The 11,048-nt window shown below is 27.6% G+C and overlaps 3 protein-coding genes across 6 annotated transcripts in view; 2 read left to right on the top strand and 1 right to left on the bottom strand.

The window, feature by feature from the left end:
• The window catches only part of LOC102673924 (protocadherin Fat 4), a 7,055-nt gene extending 2,538 nt beyond the window's left edge, over positions 1–4,517 (top strand). For all 3 annotated transcript variants that reach the window (XM_006625056.2, XM_031514839.1, XM_006625057.2), the window contains 14 exons: positions 208–315; positions 385–486; positions 566–691; positions 1,392–1,586; positions 1,670–1,757; positions 1,879–1,988; positions 2,079–2,225; positions 2,387–2,501; positions 2,570–2,639; positions 2,767–2,877; positions 2,986–3,159; positions 3,263–3,606; positions 3,691–3,965; positions 4,153–4,517. In XM_006625056.2, coding sequence (XP_006625119.1) covers positions 208–315; positions 385–486; positions 566–691; positions 1,392–1,586; positions 1,670–1,757; positions 1,879–1,988; positions 2,079–2,225; positions 2,387–2,501; positions 2,570–2,639; positions 2,767–2,877; positions 2,986–3,159; positions 3,263–3,606; positions 3,691–3,965; positions 4,153–4,242 — 2,055 coding nt within the window. In that variant the 3' untranslated portion in view covers positions 4,243–4,517. The remainder of the gene's footprint in view (positions 1–207; positions 316–384; positions 487–565; positions 692–1,391; positions 1,587–1,669; positions 1,758–1,878; positions 1,989–2,078; positions 2,226–2,386; positions 2,502–2,569; positions 2,640–2,766; positions 2,878–2,985; positions 3,160–3,262; positions 3,607–3,690; positions 3,966–4,152) is intronic.
• Positions 4,518–4,782: 265 nt separating this feature from the next.
• Positions 4,783–6,655, top strand: LOC102673704 (oxidized low-density lipoprotein receptor 1). 2 transcript variants are annotated; one of them, XM_006625054.2, is made up of 6 exons: positions 4,783–4,956; positions 5,348–5,424; positions 5,494–5,712; positions 5,795–5,899; positions 5,993–6,284; positions 6,431–6,655. In XM_006625054.2, exons 1-6 carry the CDS (start codon positions 4,952–4,954, stop codon positions 6,579–6,581), a joined length of 849 nt encoding a protein of 282 aa, XP_006625117.1. In that variant the 5' UTR covers positions 4,783–4,951; the 3' UTR covers positions 6,582–6,655. The 2 variants fall into 2 exon arrangements, with proteins under 2 accessions (XP_006625117.1, XP_006625118.1); XM_006625055.2 differs by having other exon boundaries at positions 4,783–5,001.
• On the bottom strand, positions 6,628–9,625 carry LOC102673398 (nicotinamidase-like). The gene is made up of 5 exons (XM_006625051.2): positions 9,544–9,625; positions 9,188–9,454; positions 8,077–8,338; positions 7,559–7,705; positions 6,628–7,471 (listed from the first exon to the last, which is right to left on the bottom strand). The coding sequence occupies exons 2-5, from the start codon at positions 9,427–9,429 to the stop codon at positions 7,082–7,084; spliced, it is 1,041 nt and encodes a 346-aa protein (XP_006625114.1). The 5' UTR covers positions 9,430–9,454; positions 9,544–9,625; the 3' UTR covers positions 6,628–7,081.
• Positions 9,626–11,048: the final 1,423 nt, after the last annotated feature.

The following is an 11,048-nucleotide window of genomic DNA, read 5'->3' as shown; positions in this document are numbered from 1 at the left end:
ATATATAAGATATTTATATTTTTTTTTTGTAGTTATTGATGATTATTATATATGGTGAGTATGAGGGTTCTTCAAGGTGCAAGAGCCGTATATTACATATATATATATATTTATTTATTTATTTATTTATAATATTTATATATATATTATTATATATATATTTTTTCTTCTTTGAAATTATTGATGAATATTGTAATATTGAAATAGGTCACAGTGGTGGGTACGAGGGTTCTTCAAGGTGTAAGAGCCGTGGATGCGGATCAACCGGGACCATTTTCTACCGTACAGTATGCAGTTTTGCCTGGACCACACTCGGTACCATTTTTCGTTCTTTTGATCCTTTGAATGAAAGAGATCTTTCATTTTTTTTTCTTTTTTTTTTAGGATTATTTCGTGTTCGTAAACGCTTTGGAAGGTACTCTGGTCCTAAGGAAACCACTGGATTACGAAACACTCGCCAATTTCTCTGTAGATATACGCGCACAAGTGAGCCATTAATCGTTTTTGAATCGTCTCTTAAAGACGATTGATGAACTTTATTAAAATGTAATCTAATGTCGCCTAGGATCAAGGTAACCCGCCAAAATCATCCGCTACGACACTTTACGTCAATGTCATCGACGCGGATGACCAAAATCCTGCCTTTCAAAGTGACCAATACAAAATTCTCGTTCCTCGAAACATTAAAACGGTACACAATTTTTATTACTATTATTATTATTATTATTAACCCTTTGCGCTCGAATTCGATCAGCGACAATATTTATTTATGATCGATTTTTTTAGAATATCGCTTTGTGAATTGATTTCTAAATTCTTTACATATAATCTTATGAAATGTAGAATAATATATTGTCGAATAGATAAATTTTTTTATTTCAAATTAGATCGGACATTTTCGACATTGGTCCTGGCAATAGGAATATTACCTTCAAAGTTTTTGAATTTTGATGATTTTTCATTATTGAATTCGACGAAATTGCTATTCTGTTCGTAAAAAAATTGACGATAGAAGGAAGGAAAGCAATGATGAAGATAGAGATGAAGTAAGAGATGTAAAAAATAAGGATAATAGATAGTAAATTATATTATACAAGGTTTACTCTTAAAAGATGAGAAGAATAAAAGACATTTTAGTTAGTGATGGATTTCAGCGATCTTTATAAAATATCGAGCGAAACAACAATATACAGAGTTTAATATTCGACAAATTTTCTCTCTTTACATAAAAATAAAGATGAGGTGAAATTATTTCGAGTTAAAAAATTCGAACATAATCGGAAAATCGGTCTCGAGTTATTGATTTGGTCGAGCGAAAAAGCGCGATGGATTAAAAATTGATTAAAATAATAATCAAGTTAAGATATCTCACTTTTTTTCTTTTTTCCCAGAGAAAAACACTGAAGGTAGATCCAATGGCGATAAAAGCGATGGATCAAGACGTAGGAATTAACGCTCCCGTCAAGTACACGATTCAAGGAGGTATTCTTCCATTTCTCACCCTGAATCCGGAAACAGCCGAGGTTGCCATAACACGGCCGTTATACGAACACGAACTCTTGTCCCCAGCAACGATCGTCGTCAAGGCAAACATCCTCGCAATACAAATTCTTTAATAAATTAAACTTCAATGTTACGTATAAATTTCTTATCTCTGTTTTGTTTCCAGGCTACGCAATTGGACAATCCGGATAAATACGCTCTTTCCACCATAGTTGTTTCTCGGGAGACAGATTGGAACGTGGAACCCACCGCTGGTGAAGATAATCTCTTCTATTTCTTTGAATTTTCATTATTATAAATCATCATTATTATAAATTATAACAAATTATTTAACTATTATAAACACATAATTATTATTACATTATTATAAATTAGGTGGAAGATTACCTGTCAAATTTATACGAAGGGATCATCAAACCACTATCCCAGAAAACACTCCTCCGGGAAGTGTTCTGTTAACGACAGGGGTGAATAAATTAGATTCCGTAAGTCAGATTTTTCTTTTTTTAAGATCAGGATCGATTAACAATTCCTCTCTTCCCACGAATTTTCTTCTTTTTTTCAACTATTTTCAGAATTTAAGATTTTGGCTGGTGGGGGCAATTGAAGATCTCGAGAGATTCTCCATAACCAATTCCGGCGAATTGATTTTGAAGGGTACTCTGGATTACGAGAGGAGGGTACAGCACAGTTTTCTGGTTCGCGTTACCGACGGCCATCACGTGCGTGTACAATTTCTTTTCTTTTATTTTTTCAAAATTCTTGAAAATCGGCCGTTCAAAATTACATTTTAGAGAGTAAAAATTTAACGAAAACGATAATAATTAAATTTTGGAATTGGAAATAATGCAAGGATATTTGTATACACGTTGTACAATAACAGAACGACACTTCACGCGTGAACGTTTCTGTCGAGGATGTGAACGAATGGGAACCTCGGTTTCGTCATCCTAGATACGAATTCCACGCAGCGACATCGAGAGAAGGATCCATTGTCGGTGAGCCAATTTTCTCTCCTACTTTTACATTTCTTTTTTCACGAATTAATATCTTTAATATTTTTCAGGAAAGTTAGAAGCTGCCGATGGTGACAGAGACGACAAAATTAGTTTATCTCTTAGAGGTCCAGATGCAAGGTATGACAACAATATATATATATATATATATACATATATACAGCAAATTACGTATTATGATGTATTTCCTCGTAATGATTTTAATATTGATGAAATAAATAATGAAATAAAATCAATTGTAATTCAGATCTTTCGAGATACGTGACAATGGAGAATTAATTCTCAGATCGGTAGCAACGGTTAACGGTTCCTTGGCCAGATTAGTGGCCGTGGCTTCCGATTCTGGCCGCCCCCCCAGGTTATTGAACAAACAGTCAATGAATAAAATTAATTTTATCCGCACTTCGTAATTCAAATTTATAATTCCTTCCAATTTTCTTCTCTCTCTCTCTCTCTCTCTCTCAAGATCCAGCATGATCCCGGTAATCGTGCACGTGCCGAATAGCGGATCCTTGCCGATAGCCGCGAGAGCCGCACCCGCCTGGTTGGGAAGCAGCGTCCTCCTTGTCGCCGTTTTCGGCGCTGTTTTGGGTCTCCTTGGTGTTATAATACTTGTTTTGATATTGTACATATACAAAAAGTAAGTAATGTCTTTAAATTAAAAGAAAAACCTTTAATGTAACTTGCATTTCTTTCTTCCCAAATTTTTCTACATTTTTTTTCCCACATTTTTCATGTAAAAGCAAAAGACCAAAGACGAGCGGGTCCGTGAGCTCGGTCGGGACCGGTTATCGAGAAAAATCGCCGGTCCCCTCTGCCCTGAGCCCGACACCGCAAGTGCTCGGGGCAAACATGCTCCAGGACGCTCTGGAAGTTGGTCCTCGAAGAGGAACTCGTGCCGAGGATGCGCACAATATCGAGGAGAACGGGGAGGAGGAGGCCGGGGACGATTCAGAGGAAATGGATCGTGTCGATCGAGAGATCGTCAATGATAGCATCAATGGCGAATCTCAGACGGCGAATAACGACAGTGGCGATGTTGAAAATCCTGTTTTCGGAGCGAGGAATTATAATGCCACGATTAAAAGTAAATAAATAATTATAAAGAAATAATTGTTCGTTCAATCAATGATTGGAATCATTTTATATTATTCGTTTTTGTACAAATTAGGTGTAACGTCAGCCAGACAAATACCTGTTTACGCGAGACACAAGATAGCCCCGGCGCCAAATCCTCCAGGTTTGTCTGCAACCTCCAACATACCTAACGTCGGTGGTCTAGTACAAAACATGAATGACTTAAGCGCGAAAACAAACTTGAACGCTAGCTCTTGCCAATCCTCCAATTATTCCGGAGATGTTCCAGATTCGTTGGCGTTGCCCGCGTGGCCTGCTTGCTCCGTTTCACAGAGAGTTAAAAAATTATCCTGGGACGACGATGACAGGGTATGCCTTTCTATTTTACGAAAATATATATATATATATATATATATATATATATATTATATATGTATTATATATAATTATAACAAATGTATTATTATATGTATTATGTATTTCGACAAGCAATTGTGCACGATTAATACGACTTATCGTTATGGTTTATTATTATTATTTTCTTTTCTTGTTTCAGACAGTGGATAGCGTGGAAGTAACGGCGGAAACAATGTCCAGAAACAGTCAGATCGGGAACGAACGACTTAATCTTACCGTGTATTTTTAATCATGAAACGAGAAAGACTGAAAGAGAAAATGGTTCCAATTTATTATACCATCGAACGAGAAAATATTCATCGATAGGTTATTTGAATAAATAAATTCCTTTAATAAGCAGACAAATGTTAAAATGTTCTGTATCGTTGCCAGATTATAACGAATTTTAAATCAATGTACATATAAAATGTATATTAGTTGGAGATAATGCATCGAATGATAATGCAAATACGTTCTTTATTATTCATAGTTGTTTTATTAAAGAAATACAAAAAATTAAGAAATGACGAAGTTTTTTTAATTTACATTTAACTCGACGATCACTTGTCAAGAAGATAAAATTTCGTTTCATCCGAAGAATCGTGTCAGTAGAACGATACTTTTACGAACTCTTCTTATGTGTTATTCTTATTTTTCGAGTTGTGTAATTTAATATAATATATATGATTCTAAAATTTCTAAAATTTTCGAGAAGATAATCAAAGTAAGTTTTGATTTGATTAAAATTTTAAATGAACGAGAAGGGAAGAAATTTTGACTATGAGGACGAATCGCGCAAAAGCGTGAAACGTAACGGCCAAATTTAATAAAGAAAGTGACTCATTTTTTCGAAGAGGAGAGAGAGAAAGTGTCTCGTACGAACCTCGACTCTCGATAGTCTTACTTCGCTCATGAACGAAAGTGGATCGAGCAACTGAGCAATATTCAAGAAGAAATGAATGTGGTATGATAACAATTAAGAGGTCGTCTTTATTTTATAGATATATACGTACGTAATGCATCTTAATCTTTTATCGCTGTATTGTATCTTTCCTGATATATTTTTTTTTTCTTAAATTAATTTTGTAAATAATAATTAATTTGATAATTCATCCGAGTTGTCTGTAAAAATATAATCATTTACATTTATATACTTTTTATAATAAATGAAAGGAATATCAAATTAAGGTGTTAAGAATATTTAAAGGAATATAATTATTAGCAACTGAATATTAATTAGAATATTTAAAAAAACATTGAAGAAACGATTTGAATGATCTATCGATCATTCTAAACTTTCTTAAAGAAAGTTAAAGATATCTCTGCTTCGCAATCGAATTTCTCCTTATTTTCAGGTGTACCATGAAACATAAACTATCTTTTTGCTTACTTTCCATGTTATTCTTTCAATTATGTATTATGGAAATTCCAGGTATACGAAAAGGATTAAATTCTTTATATAAAAATATATATCTTTTAATAAGATTATTCATATTTTTAGATAATTTATATTCGGTATCCGCTATAAATTCACTTAACGTTTCAATGATTGAACCATTAGGAATATGGGGTGAAATTCTAGAAAACTGGACTATTTCCGATTCAAAAATAACCAGAATGTCGAAAGTGATGAAATTGGGAGATAAAAGCTTAACCGTTACAAGCAAAATATCGATGCCAAACAAACGAGAAGTCTCTGAAACAGATCTCTATTTACTTGGTAAAATTATAATAAAGAAATGGATAATAGAATAATTATTTTCCTATTTAAAATTATATAAATTATCTTCTGTGATATAAAGGTGCGATAGAGAAACTTGTCTACAGAGTAGATTTTTTAGAAAATCGTCTTAAAAGAGCAGAAGAACTTCTGTATTATGTAATTTCTGGAAATATCAACAAAAAAGGCAAGTTTTAAATTTTTCTCATTTCTTATTTTATAAAATTTTAATTTATAGTAATTGATTCTCATCTTTGCAAAAATTCTTTATCATCCTTAGAATCCTGTCCCAGTAATTATTCCAAAATCGGCCAGAATTGCTATCACTTTAGCAATCGTGAATTCGATTGGAAGTCGTCAGCAAGTCTTTGTCGAGGAATGGGCGGCCAATTATTAGAATTTGATACTAATAATGAAAAACACGACGTAATAGTTAATTTACAAACGAATTCTAAATTAAAAGGTAAAACCTTTTGGACAGGAGGATTAAATCCAGGTCTTCTTTGGATCTGGGCTAGTAGTGCAAAACCAGTTTATCAAAATACTAAATACACTGTTCCTGGTGATGGCAGGTAAGATTATTTTTTAATATCAAAAATTATAAATTTAAAAAATACATTTAATGATTAATAATTATTAATGAAAATTTAATTTTAAAATATTGTAAGTTCAATTTAGATAAATATTTATTTCTTTTTTTTACTTAATGCATTTTTAGATGTTTAAAATTATCTTACAATTCTACATCTAGATTGTACTCTTATCAAAGTGATGATTGTGGCGCAAGACACAAATATGCTTGTAAATTGACAAAAGATGATGATTCAGCAAAAAAAATTGAGAAAACTGCAAAAATGTTGAACGAATAGCATTAAATGTAATAACTAATATCTAATAACGTTTAATAATTCATTGTATTTATTGCATATATATTTATTTGATTTCAAAAATTCATATTTAATAATGTTAAAAAATATAATACATGTATATAAAAATAAAATAAACACAATATACTTAATATAATATCAAATATATACATATATAAGTACTGCATGTTAAGTTCAATTAATATTGAAATTAATTTATACAATGATATAATTATTATATCATTATTACTATTATTTCGATATAAGTATCGATTATTTAATAATACAAGTTATTATTAAATAATAAAACTTATAATAAAATTTAATAATTAAGTACAATGAACTAGGAATGATTAATAAGTATAAGAAAAGAATCTTAATAAAATAAATCTAATAAATATTTTAAAAAATTTAAAGCGTTTTTAACGAACCATTTACAATATTGTATTATATACAAGTCCTGTTTCTGAAACAGGATATATGTGTATATTAATTGTACGATATTAATTCATACAATTTTCTGCATGGCAACAAATCATTGCTTTTGCAATTTTATGACTCATAATAAGGCTTCGTTTTCCCTTGTTTATCATTTCAAGAACATCGTGACTATTAGTGATAAGTCCTCCATTCTCATAGATTAGTTTTTTAGTTTTTTCAATATTAGGTACCGAAACACCACGACAACAATCATCAATAACAGCCAAAGCATGGCCTAATTGAAGTCCGTCTAAACATGTAAATTTTATACAAACATCATAAGCGAGGCCACATACGAAGATCCGTGTCGCACCTAATTCATTTAGAATTTTTTGCAGTTCCATTGTTTCTTTATCATTATTATCGTAAAATACGGAATAAGCTTCCATATCTGAATTTTGACCTTTACGTACCTAAAAAACGAAGTTAATTATAGTCAACGCATTTTTTTTTATAAAATTTAAATTTAAATTTTTCGCTCTGAAAATGATTTAAAATACCTGCACAGAATTAGGTGTAATCAAAAGATTTTTGTGCAATTGAGATCCCCATGTATTCATTACACAATGCTTAGGCCATAATATCTGTTCCGAATAAGGATCCGCAAAAACCACTGTATCAAATGGCTTGGCATTGTCTTTTGTTACCTTATACATAATTAAAAATATTTTGTTTGAAGAATGACATTTTTTTTTTCTTAAAAAAAAGAAGAATGATATTTTTTTTTCTTAAAAAAAAGAAGAATGACATTTTTTTTCTTAAAAAATATTTAAATAATTTTTATTTTACGAAACAAAAAGAATATATGTAATATTTGTAAATTATTTTTAATTTAAAAATAAAACGAAAATTTTTACACATTTAAAATTAATATCGAAATGATCAAACAATAATTTTAATTTTAAATATTCTTGTCATAATACAACAAATGTTGATTTGTATAATTTTTTATCTATTTTGTTCAAGAAAAATATTCAATTTTATTGCAATAAAATTATAAATTTTAACTTTTTTATACCTTTGAATCTGGATGTAATTCTCGTAAATGTAAATTTTCATAAAAACTGATATGATTTTCTGGATGCCAATCTAACGAATAAATAATTTTATCGAAAAATCCATTTTTTAATAAATAATTAATTGGTTCCACTACATCAACTCCATCCTGTTTGGCTTCACAAGCACGAAGGGCTAAAGATCCATCAATAAAATCATTTTGAACGTCTATAATCAAAAGTGCATCTACAGGTTCAAGTATCACTCGTAACCAATCACAGAATCTGTTTAATAAATCAAATAAATTATATGATTATATTTAATTCGTTAAAATTGCAATATTGATACAAAAAATTCTGATTGAAAATTTGAATTGAAAATTTTATTCTAGATACTTAAAATTATCTCATATATTTTATCATGATAATTACTATTTTTTGTGTAATGTAAAAACTATATTATATAAAATATATCATTGTATCAAGATAAATTTAAGATAAATTTAAATCTTAACTCCTAATGATATTATTTTCATTATTTCAGTCTTATATGTTTTAGCATCAATCCCAAATTCTAAATCATAAAAAAATATGCCCATCTCTTTAAATCAGAAATTTAAAATCAAATTATTAACCAAGAATTAATGAATAAAAAAGTTTGTTGAATTTATCATATTTTCCATATTCAGTTTTCATGTGCTTATATAATTCCAGTTTGGTAATAAACAGATACAATTCATCATGAAAATAAGTATTCAGAAATAATCTTAAATCAATATAAATTGATATTTTGATTATTTGAAATTAATAAAAATAATAAAAATAATAATAATAATAAAATAAAAAAAAACAATACACTTGCAAATTTGAAACACTGCTTCATTTCATTAATTGAATTTTGATAATATATTGTATGACTAATTATGGATCCAATTTTCTGTAGTATTTAGAATTTGGAATTGAAATTAAAGTTACATATTATAGATCAACTTTACTTACAACACTAGTACTGTATTTATATATATATGCTCACATTTTTAACAGCAAGCCCATTACGTAATTCTCCAGGACTATATGCAATTAAAATATTGTTTGTTTGATTTGTTACGTATAAAAAAGATAAATTATAATTACGTTTTCCACTCTTGTTGCTGCAATATACCATCTTTGTTTAGATCAAATGAACAAAATATCTCTCGAATCCTCCATTCATCTTGTTTGATTTCATTTGGATAAAAAAGCATAACACAAATTGAATGAAAATTTGCATAATTCAAATTACCATCTTTTTCTGATAAATTACATTCAGCCAGAAATTTCTCAATAGACCATTTTTTTTTTTCAACAACTGTTGATTGGTTACATTTTACTTCCATATTGACAATATTGATAAAAAGCTCACTTTAAAATAATATATTACTTGTCTATAATTACTTGTACACTTATTTGCAACAGCTTTTTTCTTAAAAATATACTATTTGTCTACTTACAATCAATATATAATTCTTAATTATTTCCTTTTTATTATTGAAAAATAATTTATTATAAGATATTAGAGGTTAATTGTTTCACATATAAAGCATGAATGATCTGTAAGTACTATACTTAAGTAAGTACGTTATTTAAATTGGCAGTTGGAGGGTGCGGGCAGTAAATCACTTATATGTATAATCTCATCAAATGTAACATATACTAATATATGCTATTGGTAATAGTTAATAGATGTGATAATGTGATTCAGCCAATTATAAGAATCGTAACTTGACTATGTGTTTGTATTTGTTGGCTTATTAAATCCTATATTTTTTTTAGGTGCTAACTTACTTCGATTACGTATTACGAAATAACAACAATTTTACGAAAAATATATTCTTTACAAATTTAATTTTGTTTTTTTGAACTTCTTATTTATTTAGTTCTTTAATTTTCATTTATATTTTAAAATGCAATATATATAATATACAATTTTTTATAATAATAATTTTTCATATCTTAAATTTATTTTCTAAAAAACTTCATCAAGAAAAAATTAAGGTATTGATAAAAGTATTAATAAAATTAAGCTTCTATCTTAAAAATACATTTTCCTATAATTTAAAATTAATGACACTAATGTTATATATATTATAACATTTATAAAGATGTATTTTTTATGAATTTTTTTGTATAATTTAATATGAAAAAATTTAATTATTCTTACATATAAAAATCAAGATTTTTTTATTTTTGTAAAAAATGTATTTTCATTCAAATATGTATATTTGAAAAAAATATGTATATTTCTTGATTATATGTTTAATATATAATTTTCTTATATGTATTGAAAAAATGTTTATGTATTTATACATGTATATATTATTTAAAAAATTGTGTATTATAAAAATAAAAAAAGAAATTCAGAAATTATTAATAGTTGTTAGTTATAGAATTGTTAAATAAATATTATTCACAATTAAATTTTTTTCTTAAATATAAATATTTATTACTTTTGCATAAAAATTGTAATTTTCATAAATATGCAATAATAAATTTAATTTTTAAATATTTTATAATTATAATCCAAATTATAAAATCAAACAAATTAATCTATAATTCTAATTAAAAATAAATTAACTTAATAAATAACTATCTTCTTAATATTATAATGAACTTAAATAATTTTTTAAAACATTTATAAAAAATCGATGTTTATTTATATAAAAATGGAATTAAATATTATTTAAAAAACAAAATGTATGCAAAAGAAATTATAAAATTTAAAAGTAATATTAAAAAATTAAAGTAATATTAAAAAATTAAATATTAATTAAATATTAAATATTACTATATTATTAAATTATTAATATTAAATATTATTATTATTATTAAATTAATTTAATTAATATTTTATTTATATATTATTTTCACAGAAAATAAAAAAAATATTATGTAAAATATACTAATTTACTTTTTCATATGTTTATAAAACACAATTATCTTTATTCTCTGTGAAAAT

Source organism: Apis dorsata, unplaced genomic scaffold, assembly GCF_000469605.1.
Source record: "Apis dorsata unplaced genomic scaffold, Apis dorsata 1.3 scaffold_1241, whole genome shotgun sequence".
In the NCBI taxonomy this organism is placed as follows: Eukaryota; Metazoa; Arthropoda; class Insecta; order Hymenoptera; family Apidae; genus Apis; species Apis dorsata.
This window is presented reverse-complemented; position numbering and strand designations above follow the sequence as displayed.